This window comes from Pseudophryne corroboree, chromosome 3 (genome assembly GCF_028390025.1).
Source record: "Pseudophryne corroboree isolate aPseCor3 chromosome 3, aPseCor3.hap2, whole genome shotgun sequence".
Taxonomy (NCBI): Eukaryota; Metazoa; Chordata; class Amphibia; order Anura; family Myobatrachidae; genus Pseudophryne; species Pseudophryne corroboree.
This window is the reverse complement of record NC_086446.1, coordinates 752,531,625-752,553,185: the sequence shown is the minus strand read 5'-3', so window position 1 is coordinate 752,553,185 and position 21,561 is coordinate 752,531,625. Positions and strand designations below refer to the sequence as shown.

General features: G+C 46.9%; 1 protein-coding gene across 1 annotated transcript in view; it reads right to left on the bottom strand.

The window, feature by feature from the left end:
* Positions 1-430: 430 nt before the first annotated feature.
* The window catches only part of SLIT1 (slit guidance ligand 1), a 425,670-nt gene continuing 404,539 nt past the window's right edge, over positions 431-21,561 (bottom strand). The window contains exons 16-24 of the mRNA XM_063962354.1: positions 12,884-13,028; positions 12,035-12,109; positions 10,982-11,125; positions 10,516-10,659; positions 7,671-7,837; positions 6,847-6,979; positions 6,390-6,458; positions 3,141-3,212; positions 431-506 (exon numbers count right to left, since the gene is read on the bottom strand). Of these exons, the coding sequence (XP_063818424.1) occupies positions 431-506; positions 3,141-3,212; positions 6,390-6,458; positions 6,847-6,979; positions 7,671-7,837; positions 10,516-10,659; positions 10,982-11,125; positions 12,035-12,109; positions 12,884-13,028 (1,025 nt within the window). The remainder of the gene's footprint in view (positions 507-3,140; positions 3,213-6,389; positions 6,459-6,846; positions 6,980-7,670; positions 7,838-10,515; positions 10,660-10,981; positions 11,126-12,034; positions 12,110-12,883; positions 13,029-21,561) is intronic.

Genomic DNA, 21,561 nt, shown 5'->3' with positions numbered 1-21,561 from the left:
CCTGTGCTGTGTCCCTCCCCTCCTGCAGTAGCATCAGCTCCCATGCTAAATATTGGAACATAGTGGAACCCCACACAGTTTTTACAGTAGTCAGTGCAGTAAATCGTTGGCTTCTATACTTGTCTATGTAAAATAATCGATAGTTGTTCCGATGTTCTAAAGTCGGTTTCCTGGTTGTTTTTCCATCGGTTTTGCATTTAGTAAAGGGGTGAATTACAAAACCTACAGAAAAACGTCCAAAATAGCAAACTCAACCTTCAGTAAATTTACACCTGTCATTTCAAAGACAGTTGGCTACTTTGGACATCTTCTCAACTTTATCTCTCTCCACTGCTCATTACATCTGCTCCAGAATGCGGTACAGAAACACTGGCTCGGTCTCCTGCCACTAACAAAAGGGACACAGGACGTAACACACAAGAGATCCAACTCACAGGAGCCTCAAGGATCGCAGACCCTCAAACGCCAAGGGAGGAATGCACCGCAGAGAGTTATAACTCAGGATCCTGGTGGGATGAAGGAAGATAAGCAGAATCAGTCAGTAGCAGATTAACTCTCACAATGACATTTTACCAATGTGAAACATATTAAACATCCATTCTATTATATTAAATGCTAAAGTATCTGGGAAATATTAACTGAAGTCCATATGCAATTTGTTTCATTAAGTATAGTTCTCATCTGCAGACAATGAGTTCTCTAAAAGGACTTACAATCAGCTCACAGTGGCTCTTCCCTACACACACACATATACACACATACATACACACACACACACACACACACGCTGTCAAAGTCGAAAAATATTGCAGTACACACATCACGTACAAACTACACACAGATGGCCTCCCTGCGTGCACTTGTTCTGTCGTGCGTGCGCATATCCGCAATTTGCGTTATGGTCGCTCCCGCGGTCCTGCGCATTAGCACGTGGTATGAGTATTTACGGTAGAGTTTGTGAACACACGGAAGGCTATCAAAACACATTACATATTTAATCCAAATAGTGCACAATGTACACATAGTATCCCTGTACCACATCAGAAAGTAACAACAGTTTAAATGGTAACAGAACAAAGGGATTCACCTTTACAGAATAGGAGGGGACAGAACAAGGTCATAAGGTGGTGTTGGTATCCAGCTGAAGGGTATTTTAAGGGTAACATTTCGGTGTTGGTTTGAGAAAGATCGCATGTTCCTGCGGATAGTTATGTGCAGGAGCAGAATATAGATATAAACTGTATTTACTGTACATTATGTATGCAGCGGGAATCCAGAGGAGACCACCCACAAGAGCAGTTGGGAAAGACATCGCCTACCTATTCAAACCGACCTATGACCTCTCCTGTACTGTAAATGTGCATTCCTGTGTCCAATGGACAAAGAGATTACAGTATCTATTGTATTGCTTTTTGGAAGAATTGTATAAAGAGAGCTGCTGCAGGCCTGGTCTGACACAAGACTCACAAAGTTATCTATCAGATGAACGAGGACCGGGCCGGGAAGCGCAAGCGAATCTACTCACATAGGTACCATTGAATGTAGCCATTTACTATGTTATATTATATTGTATTGTATTGTTTGTATTGTAACCCCCTTTCAGCAATAATCCACTGTGGTGTCGGAACCCAGCGGTAAAATCACAATTGGTGTCGTGTCTTCATTGCCCTGCTAAGGTTTAAAGCGTATTTTCATTGCATTGCATAGCTGTTCAGGGTTTGTGGTGTATCTCTGGGTGTGTACGCGCGGTGAGTACTTTGTACCGTCAGCGCAGCGTTTGTACGCAAAGTCCGTACGCAGTACGGGACTTTGTACGCTAATAGCGTACAAAGTGCGCAGAGTGTGTGTTAAGTACAGCGGCCGCAGCGGCTCCATGGTAAAGTGTATTTAAGGTGTGTTTAAGGTATAGCTTTCTTTCCTAAGGATATTTCAGCATTATCAACGCCCATTCTGATCATTTGTTACAACACTATCCGGCAGTTTCTTTGTAACTGTGAAGTTTCAGGTCTTCCATTCCCTGAATACAGGTCGTGGTGTCTGGGAGTTATGTATTAAGCCTTGGAGAGAGATAAAGTTAAGAAGTTGCCCAAACCAATCCACTTCTACCTATAATTTGTCTAGCACAGCCTATAAAATGACAGTCAGAAGCTTATTGGTTAGTTTGGGAAACTACTCCACTTTATCTCTCTCCAGGACCTGATACATCTCCCCGTATGACAGGTGGCCACACACAGGCCCATCCTAAGGGTTGGGGTGACATTCATCTTTACGGTTTGCGTACAAATCCAAATCAGGCCCTTTATACACTGCCCTTACCCACTCCCCCTACCCAACAACATCTGGAAGCATCCCACCAGTCACCAGCCACCAGTCTCATCTCACTCTCAGAATAACCGATCTGATAATGCATGGCACACTGAAGGACTCATCTTCACAATAGTGATAATACCATCTGAAATGGCAATTCAGTCTCGGACTGGGGCATATAGGGCCCACCGGGGGGAATGCAGTGGTAGGGGCCCATGTTTGGGGGTGTGGCCAATATCCAGAAGGGGTGTGGCCAGCCACCACATTGGTTCGCCTAACTATTAGAGGGTGCATGGTCTAGGCCCCTAGACAAATAGTATAGTAAATACCGCTAGTGCATGCATGACAATGTACCAGATTAGTAATAGCAATGCACTGTAGAAAATAGACCGTAGTCCTGTGCAGTATAAGGTAAAATATGTATATAAGTGCACAGTCCGGAAGATGTGCCCCCCCCCCCCCCCCCCCCCCTCCTGATGTTATCAGCCAACATAAAACGGTCACTGAGTAAGATGCATATAAAGTCATGTTTATCCAAGTACGAAACACAAAGCAAAATTCTAGATACAAAGAATACTACATACAGTACTATACGCCAGGTTGAATAACGCGGAGCAAAGACTGCGACGGTGATCTATACAACAGAGCGTTCAGAACTCTGCTGATTGTTCCCGAGAGATTGACCTGATTGTGTGATACATACTCAAAGTAAAATAAATAGTTTTGCCTTGAATATTGTGCGTCACTCTCTGGGTAGAAAAGCACAGACAGAACCATCAGTCGCACGTACAGCCGATCCTCACCTATGACCTTGCGCACAGAAAATAACTTACAGCGTGGTGAGCTGACTCATATTTGTAAAGGACGAGTTGCAGAGGGAGCTGATTTTGTTGTTGCTCAAGTCTCTGTGAAATACAAGAGATCAGCACGATTAGAATGAAAACAATGTCACTACGTTCCAGGGTTTGGGTTCTTTTCCATGGTGACGTTCCCTAGACCAGCGCTAGCGAGACAGCATCATAGACAAGGGTGAGGGCAGCATCTCGTAGGTGTATAAATCCCTGGCACAGGGCAACAGATGGGCTGGGTTACAGAGGGACAGAGAAGGGGGGGGGGGGGCAGCTGGCAGGTTAGGCTTCCCGGTGACATGTGATGTATGGCTCAGTATAAATACGGAGTCTATGAATTATTACCAGGATTTAGCCTGTTGATTCTACTTTAATGTAATCCATTAATAAGGTAACAAATGATCAGTTTATATCTGCATTTTCAAGTGAGTGACAGGCAGGGACTGTTTTCGGGCATCATTTGTTACAAACCCCGCCTCCAGTGGGCATCTCAGTACAAATCCCACCTTAAGTGGGTGTCTCACTACAAATCCAACCTCCAGTGGGTGTCTCAGTGCAAATACCAGCTCCAGTGGGTTTCTCACTACAAATCCCACCTCCAGTGGGCGTCTTAATACAAATCCCGCCTTCAGTGGGCGTCTCAGTATAAACCCCGCCTCCAGTGGGCGTCTCAGTATAAATCCCGCCTCCAGTGGGTATCTCAGTACAAATCCCACACAGCTGCAAGTTTTGCATATTTTCACACAGCTGCTGAGTACAGAATCGCAGCTGTGACGGCATTCACGTTCATCTCTGAATCAGGCTCTCTAGCTCACAAGTAGATAGGATAGAAACATTTTCGATGTATACTTTGGCTGAAAGGGGTGTAACTGGGTGATTGTGCATATGAACGTTGCTTCAGGTCCACCGTTTGCATACATATGCATATAAAATGGTGTGCTGAGTATATATGCTAGGTTATGGACTTTCAGAATATTGGGGTCCCTTGATGGCGGGCTGCAAGCTTAAATGTTTTGATCAAAATATGACAAAATCCCCTGGTTTATTTGCTACATACAAACAGATTTGCAGTATATTATTTTTAGTGCCGTTAGCAAATGTCTTTCTGTTAATATTTATATACACACATACTAGAATATTACAACAATGTTTGCCATAAGGTTACATGTTGGCCATAGGAAATGGATGTAAGGGAAGAATACTCTCCTAAGCTGTGAGAGAAGGGTTAGTGGAGGCTGGGTGTTTGATGATGATGCCCAGGGGGGTGAAGGAGGAAAGATATTACTTGTCAGAGTTTGTGCGTGCTGCCGTCAGGGAGCAGGAAGATCAGAGGAGAAGTATAGGAATGTATTTAGCACCAGGATGAAGGTGGATCACATGTTAAACACAAATAAATGAAACTGGAGATACAGTTATTGGAGAAATGATGCCACGTTCCTGTAGGGGGCACTCTTCTTACTATTAAACGGCTCAACAAGTGTTGTCAGGACGTGTAATAGACAGCTGCCTGCTGCTCTCTTTTCCAGGCAACTAGGTGAATACACTGGGATTAGATTTAGAACAAGACGGAGGTATTGTGATGCGTCTAATACAGAGTTTCCCAAACTCGGTCCTCAAAGCACCTTAACAGTTCAGCATTTAGGGTTAGATGGTATAATGAAACTGACTGAGGTCTATGTACTAAGGGGTCTATGTACTAATCCACAGGTTCTCAAACTCGGTCCTCAGGACCCCACACGGTTCATGTTTTGCAGGTCACCTGTAGATTTTTTAAATGTGACAGTTGGTGATACACAGTGCAGCTGCCGGGTGACATGGAAAACGTGAACCGTGTGGGGTCCTGAGGACCGAGTTTGAGAACCACTGTACTAAGCCTTTCGAGAGAGATAAAGTGGACGGAGATAAAGTACCAGCCAATCAGCTCCTAATTGTCATTTTTCAAACACAGCCTGTAACATGGCAGTTAGGAGCTGGTTGGCTGGTACTTTATCTCCGTCCACTTTATCTCCATCCAAGGCTTAGTACATACAGTAGACCACTGAGTTTAAGCACCACTGGTTTAATCAAAGTGTTTTTGTTAAGGCCCCCATATATCAAGCCGCCGCTTCCCCGAACCGAACGGAATGGTCAATCAGCGGCCACTGATGACTGACGATCCTTTGGGGGAATCGGGGAAATTCTTCATGTTAAAAATTCCCATTTTCCTGAATCTGATCGTTTTCGGTCGGGATCAGGGAATCGAGATATTATAAACTTGTTGAATATTCCCGAATGTAAGGGGCTCTTAAGTTGATACTTTTTTTTTTTTCTAAAGCAATCAACATACCAACACATGTATTAATAATTAGAGACATGTTACATTGGCCAAGTAAAGAAATAAATTAATTTATTATTATTGGCTTGACCGATCTCTATTTGCAGACCTGAGTGGATCCATGTGAAAAATGTGTCATTTCAGAAATGTTTTTGAGGCTCTGCTAGTTAATGTTTCTGCTGATAATAGGCCAAAAGAACGATTGTATTAAGCTGTAGGTGACACACTACATTAGATGTATTAGTTGTAGGAAAATTAATGAGCATTAACCTATAACTTCTGCGGAACCTCCTTTTCAGAGACTGAGGGCCTAATTCAGATGTAATCGTAGATGTGCTAAATTTAGCACATCTACGATCACCTTCTCAGACATGCGGGGGGACGCCCAGCACAGGGTTAGTCTGCCCCGCATGTCAGGCCCGAACCCCCGCACAGGTACAAAATCATCGCATGGCAGCGATGCTTTTGCACCTGGCTAGCAGCTCCCTGTGAGCGCAGCTCCTTCGCCCTGGCAGGCCGCTACTCGCCGCGTCCCGGGTCACAGCGTCTGCCGTTGGCACGCCCCCTTCCATCCCGCGACCGCTTCTGCCTGTCAATCAGGCAGAGGCGATCGCAACCCTGAGATGCTGATTGCATCTCGCTGGGCTCCCGGAGTGTGCAGTGCGGCCGAGGCGCGTGCGCACTCCACAAAGTAATTCAGACTGCGATCGCTGCCGCTGCAGCAATGCAGTCTGAATTACCCCCACAAACTGTTTAGTATGTCGCTAGCGTGAACAAGCAGACTGCAATAATCCAGGGCGCTGGTGCATTCTGCGGATCTACAGATTAATGATTTGCGTATGCCACTGGGGATTATTTTCCATGTCTGCACCCTGGAGCTATGGCCACTATAAATAATACACATACAGCTGTATACTTACACCAGCTGCAAATACTTGAATGTAGACAGCTGCCTGGGCACCAGAGTGAACTGATTGCCATCCAAGTATCTGTAAGATGAAAGGAGAGTTATTTGCGAATCCTCATTTGGATGGAATGAGTATGACTAGGATACAAACTACAAATGTAAGTGGTCACCTCTATAAATACATCCTAAGGTCATATAACTCTTTAGTGACTTCAAATATTCTTATTCACACTGGGGAATCATTATCCCATATATAATTTATAGAAGCGCTCAGTGACTGATTATATATTTATAGCTCCCATTAGGAGGTAGAAAAGTACATGCACATTGCTACATAAACAGATAAGATGCTTGTGTTAGGTGATACTGTTGTCTCCCCCGACATTGTACCGAAACCTCTTATAGTGAGCCAGATAACAGATAACATCAGATATAAGAGGGGGGGAAATGAGGAGTAGATGGTGACGTACAGCTCTGTGACATTCTTCGGGATCCCCCGTGGCAGAGACAGCAGGTGCTTGTTACTGCACCGGACCACCGTATCCAGGCAGGTGCACTCCTGCGGGCACTGAGGCTGCGGTGCACAGGTCAGCTCTTCCTGGCCTACAGAGAAACAGAAACAGCGATGACCATACAACGGAGATACGGAGGCTGCTTTAAGACGATTCACCAGTTGTGTCTGCGTGTGATTTACTACAGGTAACCAAAAACATTTCACCCAATAAATTATGACTGGGGGATGGGCGATGCTGACCCGTGGTGCCATAAACAGGACAGGTTCTATATTAACATGTTTGGATGCCCAGCCTAGTTCTGGGCAGGTGTCCTGGAGCTTACCTAGAAAGCTTGGATGCACACAATGTCTGTTATTAGGCACGGGCATTCCGGATGTAGCAAGCGCAGTCGCCGACCACTGTACCGCTCTTTTAAACCTGTGAATGATTTACTACTGGCCTACAAACTTACATACGTGTTTGGTTGTTATGGGATCTTCCCCAAATAACTATGGAATAGGAAAATGTGGCGTTTTGTCAACTTGCCTGATCACTAGTATATAAAATGTATTAAAATATATATATATTGAAGGCCACGTGCTCCAAGATGCTGTCTTGTTTGACTTCTCCTACCCATCTGTAGTCATCCCTAGGTGTGCAGAGGGTACAGACTCTTTGTAGGAAGAACAAAGACTTATGAACTGGGAAACACTTTGTGTGATGCTACGAGTTCCTAGTTCCTAAAAGAATAAAGTTTAGTTTGGCCTGTGATAGGAATATATAACAAACATGAAAGATACCTTCTTCACATCGGAAGTCAGGAAAGGCCACATCTTGAAGGGGGATCTGTCGCAAGAAGTCCGGGTTCTGACAGCGAGGGTTTCCGGTCACAATCTTCCTCTTCCTCAGCCAGTCCCCAAGCCAGGCCAGCTGGCAGTTGCAGTTAAAAGGATTGGCCAATAAATTCCTGTATAGATAAATTGGAGCTAGTTATAAAAAAAAACTCATCATCTGATATACTCTGTGCTGCTGGGGGACCATGCTCCTTCCACTATATAACACTCAGTCTGCGACTCTTGCTGTCTCCATTCCCCTTCTCACTTCTTGACACTGCCTCTGTTACATGCATTCCTGTCATTACTGACACATCACTCATCTCCTGAAATACTCCGTGCTGCTGGAGTCATTGCTCTCAGTCTGTGGTTGCATGCTTGCCCTCAGTCCTCTCCTCACATCATGATGCTTTAACAGAAGTTACAGAACTCTGCTTGTGTCACATGATTACTCAGGTCAAGACCTCCCGCAAGATCATCACACGTTTACTTAAGTACTCTGTGTTGCAGTGAGTATTATGTTAGACTGAGCCTTGTTCTAACCATACAAACTTCAAACCATGAATATGGACCAACAAGAGCTGAAGACTGACAACAAGAATGAGCTGAAATCTAGTTAAACGCACTTACAAATGCCAGACTATGACTGACTGCAATGGAAAGATATGCATATGTCCTTTGCATTAATACCCCACAAACTATTGATCTTCAGTAGTTCTGGGCAAGCTATATCACCAAAGGTGGAATAGTGCACTGGGTAGGGGCATGGAGACTCCGCTCTAGCCTCTTGTGCACTTCCCTTTGCTCTTCAACTCTTCCAGGACCCGCACATGTTCAGAAGAAAACTCTGCACTTGTTTAGAACAGTTTGAAGTAGTAGGGTGCCCCCTGTAGCCTTTGTAGTTCCACTAGTTTATCAGCCGGGAGCCACGATAAAGGCTTGGAGAATATGGAGAACGAATGTTCCCCTGCTGACTCTGAATGTTGAGGGAAGATTTCACATAAAAGCTGCAACGTATACAGTACTAGTAACTACAGCCAGCACCATTTATAAATTGATGCAGCTGCCAATAAAGTAAAACAGAAGTGGAAGAGTTTGTGAAGGGCCATTAAAATTCAGCCTCTTCGCTAAAGGCAACATCTACAAACACATAAACTGGATCAATAGTTTATTTAGCGTTGCTCAGCAATATCTCATACCGGAGATCTGGTTACAGGCCAAGCTTTTCCTCTCTCGTTACTTATTGAATTCTATGTTTTCACACTACTCAGCTGAAACAGCTACAGTCGGCTAATAACATGGAGGTGAGCCAGGCGCAGGCTCCGAACCCACCAAAGATGAGGAATCTGCGGGGAAAATGTACGTTTCTAGATACAATCTGTTAGAAAGCGTATCTAGCAGACTAGTTACAAATTGAAATTGGCTTGCAAATCTAATCCTTTAAATTTAAAAAATAATAATAAAAAGTCCAACAAGCTAGAGAGTACAAACACGTCTACTGTTTTAAAAAATGAATATATCTCTATGGTAATTGAAGTTACACTGTCGCTACACTTTTTTTTGTGTAACATACGATCCTATAATAGCGGCCGGCAAAGTTCTGGTGCTGGTGGACGATGATAGCACGCAGCTGGCAGGCACATTTCAGCTGAACACGCCTGGGAATAACAGATTTATCTGCAATATGGAAACGTATGTGGCCACCTTAACACAGAGCTGGATTGTATGAGCCCAGGGAGCATATGCCCCGGGCCCCTGCTATCAGAGGACCCCTAGTGCCTGGCTGTCCACACATCATCCGGCATTTGGCCTAATTCAGACCTGATCACTAGGGTGCGTTTTTTGCATCCCTGCGATCAGGTAGTCGCCGCCTACAGGGGGAGGAGGAAATCGCTGTGCAGGGGTGCGATCGCATGTGCAGAGAGCTGCGCAAACAAAAGTAGTGCAGTCTCTGCACAGCCCAGGACTTACTCTTCCAGTGCGATGATCGGGGCCGGAGCTGACGTCAGAAACCCTCCCTCCAAACACCTGGTCCCTCCTGCGTTTCTCCGGATCCCCTTTAAAAAACGGTCAGTTGCCACCCACAGACGGCCTCTTCCTGTCAGTCACCTTGCGATCACCTGTGCGATCATTTTTCTCGCACCATCCCGTCGCTGCCCGGCGATCCCCGTCGCTGCGGACTGACGCGCCTGCGCATTGCGGTGCATATGCATGCGCAGTTCAGACCTGATCGCAGGCTGTACGAAAACACAGCCTAGCGATCAGGTCTGAATTAGGTCCATTGTCTGTGTGACATGAACCGGTAACTGAGGAGACGCATCGGCTGATCGTATCGTATTCTTGGGCACTCCATGAGTCTCTCTCATTTTGTGTGTCACTCTCTCATTTTCCGTCATGCTCTTATTGTCATCTCTTGTCAACGCCATGCGGCTATTATGTCCTTGGCCTCCCTGAAAAGCCTTAAACGGCAACTTCCAAAATCCATGAGCAAATTACAAAGCTCTACATCGCCATCTGTTGGCCACCAATCATCTTATTTTTCCACCTTTTTCCTGGAAAGCAGGCACATGTAAACCAGGATGCCATACAGGTCATTACTGGTGCCCCCATATATGTGCACATCTGAACTCTTGCCAATGAATGTGGGCAGTGTAAGTAGGCAGCCCTAGGTACATGTATTATATGAATCTGCGGCACACCTCAAGCGGAATGTGACTGTGTCCTATGCTTCCCAGTTACTGGGATCCTGCTTGTAACCCCCGAATGACTTCAGTCTTGCAGAAAACGTAGCACTCAGTACCCTTATACTTACAGGGTGGAGAGGGACTGCAGGGTGTCAAAGGCCCCTGGCGTGATGGTGCTGATCTGGTTGTCATACAGGGACAGGAGCCGGACGTTCCGGAGTCCGGTGAAGCTGTCATTGTGTACACAGCTGACCCTGTTATTCCTGAGCATCCTGTGAGGCAGAAATGACATGTACGACAATTAGCTTCGTTTGTGAATGACCTGGAATGACAACTGAGTTCAGAATTACATCAGCTGTATGCGTAAAAAGATTATTCCCCGCTAGAATGTCCACCCCTGGGCATTACCTGAGTAAGGGTAGCCTGCCTTACATTCAACACTCAAATGCCCAGAAATGAACAGACAACAAAATTGAGAAGACACAGAACCCCCTCCTCTGTTACCCCCTGGTATAGTCACACACATGCATTACACTTATTACACTATAATGGTGTAAATATGGCACTGTGCTACACTCACTAACTTCTACTCACAACGTTCTCAGCCCTTCCAGGCCGCGGAACATGCCGCTTCGCACAGACTCCAGGTGATTGGCGGTGAGATGTAACTCGCTCACCGGCGCTGCGCCCTCAAACGCCCCGTCCTCAATTTCTGAGATTTTATTGTTGCTCAGGTTTCTGAAATAGACATAAGAAAAGGGATGTAACGCGATGTCTGGCTCGTCTGTATGTACTGAAAAGATAGTTACGTTTGTCTTGCTAATCGCAGTCTGTTGCTATTGCTTTACGATTTGTTAAGGTGCCTCTTATTGTTACACAATTATACATGTCGTACAAAGACGCAATAAACTGTTCTTAGATTCAAACTGTTCCTTGTGTCGGACTTATAGGGTGGAATTCAAATGTTTGAAAAGTCGGTTGGGTGTCTGTCTATTAGATAGGAAAAAACAGACTCCCAACTGACTTTTCAAACATTTGAATCTCCCCCATAATGTGTGCAGGTCAATTTATGTATTAAGGAGGGCATTTGATAGTTACTGAATGGTCCACAGAGATGCTCATCATACACATGTTCTGCTGTGTTCATTGCTTGATGGACTCAGAATAATAAGGGGTCTATTTACTAAGCCTTGGATGGAGATAAAGTCGCTGGAGATAAAGTACCAGTCAATTGGCTCCTGTCATTTTTCAAACCTAGCATGTGACATGGCAGTTAGGAGCTGATTGGCTGGTACTTTATCTCCATCCAAGGCTTAGTAAATAGACCACAAAGTACCACTTGAAGCCTATGAAAGTAGTGCCAGTAGTACACACAGGGAAGGCTCATGGTAGCAACCCAATAACACATGCTGCAGTCATGACCCGTTCACTCTGCAGGTTGGTATGTACTAATGGAGTGTTCCACAGAGTTCATACTTCAAGAGATATTCATCTACTAAACATTCGGATGAGGTAGGACGTGTAAGACCCGTGAAAAGCATCCGTATGTAAGAGCCATTAAGGATTCACCTGGTCATGTGATCAAGATGGTGGACACATGACCTGGATATTGATTAGTCAGGCCTAGCAAACAACATGGCTACTTACACTTTTTTGAGGTGAGGGAGTTTCCTGAAGAGTCCGGTAGCTTCTAGAGTAGCGATCTCATTGTTGTTCAAACGGCTGGAAAATTGCCAGAATGCAAAGTATTTTACAATGATAGAAGTAAAGAGCAGCCAGAGCAATACGGTTACAGCATAGTTGCATGCAGAATATAGATAGTCCCAGATTTATCAAGCCCTAGAGAGTGATAAATTGCACGGTGATAAAGTACCAGCCAATCAGCTCCTAACTGCCATGTTACAGGCTTGTACTTTATCACCGTGCAATTTATCACTCTCCAAGGCTTGATAAATCTGGGCCATACAAGCAGTACTGTAAATTTAGGAGGAGAGAGCACACATTTAAATGAATGATGGGCACCACCTATCCTACTATTGTACCATAATTATAGGGTCAAGTCGGTTAGGGGAAGACAACCACTTATGTGTATAGGGCGGAGCTTATAGGAACCAGATTGGTGCCTCGGTGACACCAGCCTAAAACACAGGTGGTAAAATTATATGTTATTCAGTATTTAAAAAAAACCCAGGTGTAATATCAGCAAATGTCCTGAACAATATATAGTTTGGAAGGATATATGGAGTGAAGCATTAAGTAGACCACAGAGACACTGAGATTATTAAGCCAATTAAGTTGTTAATTTATCGCAACGCTTTGTCAAAACTAGGAATCCAACAGTGGCTTGGGTCATAGAAGTGTCCATCTGAATTAGATGCATAAGAGAGTGTGAGAGCGTGTGGTGTCAGCTGTCCAGCAGGGGGCGCTATACTGATATAGTGATAGTGACGTGTGGTGCCAGAGGTTGAGGTGCTGTAGCACAGGGCTCATACGTACAGCTCTGATGTGGACTGTGGGATACGGTCTGGGATTTTGGACAGCTTCAGGTTGGAACAATCCACCACATTGGATTCACATCGGCACTTGGGTGGACACACAACATCGCTGTTACATTCACTGTTCAGCTGATAGTCCTCTGTTCCTGCACAGAGATACAAAGCAGATTATAGCCAGCACTGATAGTCCTCTGTTCCTGCACAAAGATACAAAGCAGATTGAAGCCAGCACTGATAGTCCTCTGTTCCTGCACAAAGATACAAAGCAGATTGAAGCCAGCACTGATAGTCCTCTGTTCCTGCACAAAGATACAAAGCAGATTGAAGCCAGCACTGAATTAACGTCACAATCAAGTTTGCTGCCCCAGATCCATGAATAATACTTTGAATAGGATTTTGCACCTTCAGACAACTAATACAGTATGTATGGCACTTGCAGACCCTCCTGCCACTAGTACTCATTGCTTTTTCCTTCTTGCGTCCTTACTTAGTTCATTGGTTTATCGCTTTATTGCCTGTGTACGCGGCACAGACAGGCTGCACTCTCCCCATTGCACATTACTCTCCAGAGAGCCGCTTTATCAGGGGTTAATGCTATCTAACCACTTTGTTCATATAAAGGCCCGGTTAGAGCTACTGTACTGTCATTTTGAAATATAAAACAAGGATACCTATAGGATATAAAGGCCATGAGATCCACCCAAAACCCCTTCTACATCCCAGGTAAGGTCAAACTTTTATAGAAACCTATCCACATTTACTCTCTTATATTTGGGCAGTACGGATGGTGTAATGGTTAGCATTACTGCCTCACAGCACTGAGGGCATGGGTTCAATTCCCACCATGACCCTAACTGTGCAGAGTTTGTATATTCTCCCCGTACTTGCGTGGGTTTCCTCCGGGTACTCCGGTTTCCTCTCACAATCCAAAAATATACTGGTAGGTTAATTGGCTCCCAACAAAAATTAACCCTAGCGTGTGTGTGTACATGTGATAGGGAATATAGATTGTAAGCTCCACTGGCGCAGGGACTGATGTGAATGGGCAAGTATTCTCTGTACAGTGCTGCGGAATATGTGTGCGCTATATAAATAACTGGTAATAATAATAAAATAATTGTTTTAATCAGATGTTTAAATGATAGTAAAATAAGTTTTTAGATGTAAACATGTTTAGTGCACTTCGGTTTTGTACAATGGTGCACACTGCGACACCCAACGCCGCTGATTTATATGCTAATATGCGATCTGCACTTATCGCCATGTTGAACTGAATCACCACTTTGAGCTAAAAGCAAAAAGACCCGTACTGGAAAACACGGGGGCTGTAGACATGGCTGAAAGGCACAGGGAGAGGAATAAAAACAAAAATAGGAATGTATTTAGTAAAAGTTATTTGCAGGTGGGAAACTCCCTTTAATAAGTCTTTTCAGGATCCTAAACTGTATTTACAGGATCTGGTCACCATACCGGTGATCGGGATACTGGCATTTGGAATGCCGACATCGGACACCGACATAGATCAAAATGTATTTACAAGAGCAGTAAAAATGGTGCAGTACATAGTTATAATGCAGTATATGGTGTCACAGTACAGCATTTGGCAGCATATAGTTTTGTATTCGAGCATAATGCAGCATATGGTGTCACAGTACAGCATTAGACAGCATATAGTGTCACAGTACAGCATTAGACAACATGTACTGTCACAGTACAGCATACATTGGCACAAGGTATGAAAGGAAAGCACAGTTCTTGCCTATAAAAAGCATTAGAAGCAGACGGAGACGTCTTACTGTGCATGTTTACTGCCCTTGCTAAAACAAATATATATATACACTGAAGTTATATAGAAATTGAAAATGGCCATTTACTCTGACCTGTTTATTTGTAAAAGTATCTACAGAAACATCATGACATAGGCTTTTTATTTAGAAAAGAAAAACAGAATGTATTTAACCTGGCTAATAAGTCCTACTGCGTTTGTTATATTTTTCAGAACAGTTCAATTCTTACTGCAAGAACAGAGCACGGGGGCGTGATGGCGACAGACTCCAGCGGATAATGTTTATGGAGCTAGGATGGAAGACAACATCTGCTGTACATGGCAATCCAGTGTATTACAGGAGCACCGGCGTTTTCTGGAAATGTTTGCTGATACAACTTAAACCAACACATGCTGAGAGCCACAGTGTAATGCAGGCCAGAGAGACACAGTGTAACGCATGCCAGAGAGACACAGTGTAATGCAGGCCAGAGAGACACAGTGTAACGCATGCCAGAGAGACACAGTGTAACGCAGGCCAGAGAGACACAGTGTAACGCAGGCCAGAGAGACACAGTGTAACGCAGGCCAGAGAGACACAGTGTAATGCAGGCCAGAGAGACACAGTGTAATGCAGGCCAGAGAGACACAGTGTAACGCATGCCAGAGAGACACAGTGTAACGCAGGCCAGAGAGACACAGTGTAACGCAGGCCAGAGAGACACAGTGTAACGCAGGCCAGAGAGACACAGTGTAATGCAGGCTAGAGAGACACAGTGTAACGCAGGCCAGAGAGACACAGTGTAACGCATGCCAGAGAGACACAGTGTAACGCAGGCCAGAGAGACACAGTGTAACGCAGGCCAGAGAGACACAGTGTAACGCAGGCCAGAGAGACACAGTGTAATGCAGGCCAGAGAGACACAGTGTAACGCATGCCAGAGAGACACAGTGTAACGCAGGCCAGAGAGACACAGTGTAACGCAGGCCAGAGAGACACAGTGTAACGCAGGCCAGAGAGACACAGTGTAATGCAGGCTAGAGAGACACAGTGTAACGCATGCCAGAGAGACACAGTGTAACGCAGGCCAGAGAGACACAGTGTAACGCAGGCCAGAGAGACACAGTGTAACGCAGGCCAGAGAGACACAGTGTAATGCAGGCTAGAGAGACACAGTGTAACGCAGGCCAGAGAGACACAGTGTAACGCATGCCAGAGAGACACAGTGTAACGCAGGCCAGAGAGACACAGTGTAACGCAGGCCAGAGAGACACAGTGTAACGCATGCCAGAGAGACACAGTGTAACGCAGGCCAGAGAGACACAGTGTAATGCAGGCCAGAGAGACACAGTGTAACGCAGGCCAGAGAGACACAGTGTAACGCAGGCCAGAGAGACACAGTGTAACGCAGGCCAGAGAGACACAGTGTAATGCAGGCTAGAGAGACACAGTGTAACGCATGCTGAGAGCCACAGTGTAATGCAGGCCAGAGAGACACAGTGTAATGCAGGCCAGAGAGACACAGTGTAACGCATGCCAGAGAGACACAGTGTAACGCAGGCCAGAGAGACACAGTGTAACGCAGGCCAGAGAGACACAGTGTAATGCAGGCTAGAGAGACACAGTGTAACGCAGGCCAGAGAGACACAGTGTAACGCATGCCAGAGAGACACAGTGTAACGCAGGCCAGAGAGACACAGTGTAACGCAGGCCAGAGAGACACAGTGTAACGCAGGCCAGAGAGACACAGTGTAACGCAGGCCAGAGAGACACAGTGTAACGCATGCCAGAGAGACACAGTGTAACGCAGGCCAGAGAGACACAGTGTAACGCAGGCCAGAGAGACACAGTGTAATGCAGGCTAGAGAGACACAGTGTAACGCAGGCCAGAGAGACACAGTGTAACGCAGGCCAGAGAGACACAGTGTAACGCAGGCCAGAGAGACACAGTGTAACGCATGCTGAGAGCCACAGTGTAACGCAGGCCAGAGAGACACAGTGTAACGCAGGCCAGAGAGACACAGTGTAACGCAGGCCAGAGAGACACAGTGTAACGCATGCTGAGAGCCACAGTGTAACGCAGGCCAGAGAGACACAGTGTAACGCAGGCCAGAGAGACACAGTGTAACGCGGGCCAGAGAGACACAGTGTAACGCAGGCCAGAGAGACACAGTGTAACGCAGGCCTGAGAGACACAGTGTAACGCAGGCCAGAGAGACACAGTGTAACGCGGGCCAGAGAGACACAGTGTAACGCAGGCCAGAGAGACACAGTGTAACGCAGGCCTGAGAGACACAGTGTAACGCAGGCCAGAGAGACACAGTGTAACGCAGGCCAGAGAGACACAGTGTTACGCATGCTGAGAGACACAGTGTAACGCAGGCCAGAGAGACACAGTGTAACGCAGGCCAGAGAGACACAGTGTTACGCAGGCCAGAGAGACACAGTGTAACGCAGGCCAGAGAGACACAGTGTAACGCAGGCCAGAGAGACACAGTGTAACGCAGGCCAGAGAGACACAGTGTTACGCAGGCCAGAGAGACACAGTGTAACGCAGGCCAGAGAAACAGTGTGTTACACAGGCCAGAGAGACACAGTGTTACGCAGGCCAGAGAGATACAGTGTAATGCAGGCCAGAGAGACACAGTGTTACGCAGGCCAGAGAGACACAGTGTAACGCAGGCCAGAGAGACACAGTGTAACGCAGGCCAGAGAGACACAGTGTTACGCAGGCCAGAGAGACACAGTGTTACGCAGGCCAGAGAGACACAATGTAACGCATGCTGAGAGACACAGTGTAACACATGCTGAGAGACACAGTGTAACGCAGGCCAGAGAGACACAGTGTAACGCAGGACAGAGAGACACAGTGTAACGCAGGCCAGAGAGACACAGTGTAACGCAGGCCAGAGAGACACAGTGTAACGCATGCTGAGAGACACAGTGTAACGCATGCTGAGACACAGTGTAACGCAGGCCAGAGAGACACAGTGTAACGCAGGCCAGAGAGACACAGTGTAACGCAGGCCAGAGAGACACAGTGTAACGCAGGCCAGAGAGACACAGTGTAACGCATGCCAGAGAGACACAGTGTAACGCAGGCCAGAGAGACACAGTGTAACGCAGGCCAGAGAGACACAGTGTAATGCAGGCTAGAGAGACACAGTGTAACGCAGGCCAGAGAGACACAGTGTAACGCATGCCAGAGAGACACAGTGTAACGCAGGCCAGAGAGACACAGTGTAACGCAGGCCAGAGAGACACAGTGTAACGCAGGCCAGAGAGACACAGTGTAATGCAGGCCAGAGAGACACAGTGTAACGCATGCCAGAGAGACACAGTGTAACGCAGGCCAGAGAGACACAGTGTAACGCAGGCCAGAGAGACACAGTGTAATGCAGGCTAGAGAGACACAGTGTAACGCAGGCCAGAGAGACACAGTGTAACGCAGGCCAGAGAGACACAGTGTAACGCAGGCCAGAGAGACACAGTGTAACGCATGCTGAGAGCCACAGTGTAACGCAGGCCAGAGAGACACAGTGTAACGCAGGCCAGAGAGACACAGTGTAACGCAGGCCAGAGAGACACAGTGTAACGCATGCTGAGAGCCACAGTGTAACGCAGGCCAGAGAGACACAGTGTAACGCAGGCCAGAGAGACACAGTGTAACGCGGGCCAGAGAGACACAGTGTAACGCAGGCCAGAGAGACACAGTGTAACGCAGGCCTGAGAGACACAGTGTAACGCAGGCCAGAGAGACACAGTGTAACGCGGGCCAGAGAGACACAGTGTAACGCAGGCCAGAGAGACACAGTGTAACGCAGGCCTGAGAGACACAGTGTAACGCAGGCCAGAGAGACACAGTGTAACGCAGGCCAGAGAGACACAGTGTTACGCATGCTGAGAGACACAGTGTAACGCAGGCCAGAGAGACACAGTGTAACGCAGGCCAGAGAGACACAGTGTTACGCAGGCCAGAGAGACACAGTGTAACGCAGGCCAGAGAGACACAGTGTAACGCAGGCCAGAGAGACACAGTGTAACGCAGGCCAGAGAGACACAGTGTTACGCAGGCCAGAGAGACACAGTGTAACGCAGGCCAGAGAAACAGTGTGTTACACAGGCCAGAGAGACACAGTGTTACGCAGGCCAGAGAGATACAGTGTAATGCAGGCCAGAGAGACACAGTGTTACGCAGGCCAGAGAGACACAGTGTAACGCAGGCCAGAGAGACACAGTGTAACGCAGGCCAGAGAGACACAGTGTTACGCAGGCCAGAGAGACACAGTGTTACGCAGGCCAGAGAGACACAATGTAACGCATGCTGAGAGACACAGTGTAACACATGCTGAGAGACACAGTGTAACGCAGGCCAGAGAGACACAGTGTAACGCAGGACAGAGAGACACAGTGTAACGCAGGCCAGAGAGACACAGTGTAACGCAGGCCAGAGAGACACAGTGTAACGCATGCTGAGAGACACAGTGTAACGCATGCTGAGACACAGTGTAACGCAGGCCAGAGAGACACAGTGTAACGCAGGCCAGAGAGACACAGTGTAACGCAGGCCAGAGAGACACAGTGTAACGCAGGCCAGAGAGACACAGTGTAACGCAGGCCAGAGAAACACAGTGTAACGCAGGCCAGAGAGACACAGTGTAACGCATGCTGAGAGACACAGTGTAACGCATGCTGAGAGACACAGTGTAACGCAGGCCAGAGACACAGTGTAACGCATGCTGAGAGACACAGTGTAACGCAGGCCAGAGACACAGTGTAACGCATGCTGAGAGACACAGTGTAACGCATGCTGAGAGACACAGTGTAACGCATGCTGAGAGACACAGTGTAACGCAGGCCAGAGACACAGTGTAACGCATGCTGAGAGACACAGTGTAACGCATGCTGAGAGACATAGTGTAACGCAGGCCAGAGAGACACAGTGTAATACCGTTCACATCTTTGAGTGTGGAGGCACCAGCGATGAACGATGCGCGGCCCCGCGCTCGTTCATCGCTGGTGCCCCGTCGGCTGTGCATGCAGGCCAATATGGACGATCTCGTCCATATTTGCCTGCACTGCTACGAAGCCGGGTGACGGGGGGACTCCCCATCACTGCCCTCCCCCCCTCCCCCTGGTCGCCCGATTCCGCCAACGGGCAGCTCGGCGGCGGATCGGCGAATGTGTAGGGCCCATTAGATTTGGGTGGGGTGTGTTCAAACTGAAATCTAAATTGCAGTGTAAAAACAAAGCAGCCAGTATTTACCCTGCACAGAAACAATATAACCCACCCAAATCTAACTCTCTCTGCACATGTTATGTCTGCCCCCGCTGCAGTGCACATGGGGGTAATTCTGAGTTGATCGCAGCAGCAAGTTTGTTAGCAACTGGGCAAAACCATGTGCACTGCAGGGGGGGGGGGCAGATATAACATGTGCAGAGAGAGTTAGATTTGGGTGGGTTATATTGTTTCTGTGCAGGATAAATACTGGCTACTTAATTTTTACACTGCAATTTAGATTTCAGTTTGAACACACCCCACCCAAATCTAACTCTCTCTGCACATGTTATATATGCCCCCCCTGCAGTGCACATGGTTTTGCCCAGTTGCTAACAAACTTGCTGCTGCGATCAACTCAGAATTACCGCCCTCTGACGAAGTCTTTCAGACGAAACCGGTCAGGGTGTGATCTGACAGCGCGCTCTCTATCTGCACCTCCGGCAATCCTTTACTGTGTCTAAGCGATCCAGTGCAGCAGCTCACACACACGGCGGGTCCGTGTGAAGCTAAAACATCTTTTCCGGCTGGCAGCTTCATGTGTTCTGCTCTGGAGAAACTGCGGGACGAGTATTGCCTGGATGGTAACATTACATGTCGTGTGGTAACCAGCCCACAGTGTTTTATTCTCTGGTACGAGTCACATCTCTCTGGAGTTCACAGTCTTTTATCTGTCTGTTTGAATTAAAACTTTTATGCACTATGGAGCGCCCCCTCTTCTTTTGTCTTTTTTGTTATATATATATATATATATATACACACACACATAATTGTGTAAGATCTGTCCCGTCTCTAACATGTGGAAGCCACAATGGCTCGCACATCTTGGGAGACGGTTCAGACCTTAGCCTAGCAAGGGCCAGGAGAGAGTGAGGAACCCACCTCTGCACCTCCAGGAACATATACACAAGAAGTAGGACTAGGGGCGTTTTTACAGGGCCCCCGTCTTCACAGCGCTGTAGACTCTGACATGTGCAGGTCTCCAGAAACATGGTGCCCACCATGGCCCTCATTCCGAGTTGTTCGCTCGCAAGCTGCTTTTAGCAGCATTGCACACGCTAAGCCGCCGCCTACTGGGAGTGTATTTTAGCTTATCAAAATTGCGAACGAAAGATTAGCAAAATTGCGAATAGACACTTCTTAGCAGTTTCTGAGTAGCTCCAGACTTACTCTGCCACTGCGATCAGTTCAGTCCGTTTCGTTCCTGGTTTGACGTCACAAACACACCCAGCGTTCGCCCAGACACTCCCTCGTTTCTCCAGCCACTCCCGCGTTTTTCCCAGAAATGGTAGCGTTTTTTCACACACTCCCATAAAACGGCCAGTTTCCGCCCAGAAACACCCACTTCCTGTCAATCACATTACGATCACCAGAACGAAGAAAAAACCTCGTAATGCCGTGAGTAAAATACCTAACTGCATAGCAAATTTACTTGGCGCAGTCGCACTGCGGACATTGCGCATGCGCATTAGCGACTAATCGCTCCGTTGCGAGAAAAATATAACGAGCGAACAACTCGGAATGACCCCCCATGTTCTGGAGACTAAATTCCTACATCGCAGCAGCCATTTTGACGGCATTTTTTTTTTTTACCGCGGCTGGAGTTCCGACGCGGGACTCCGGAGGGTAAGTAAT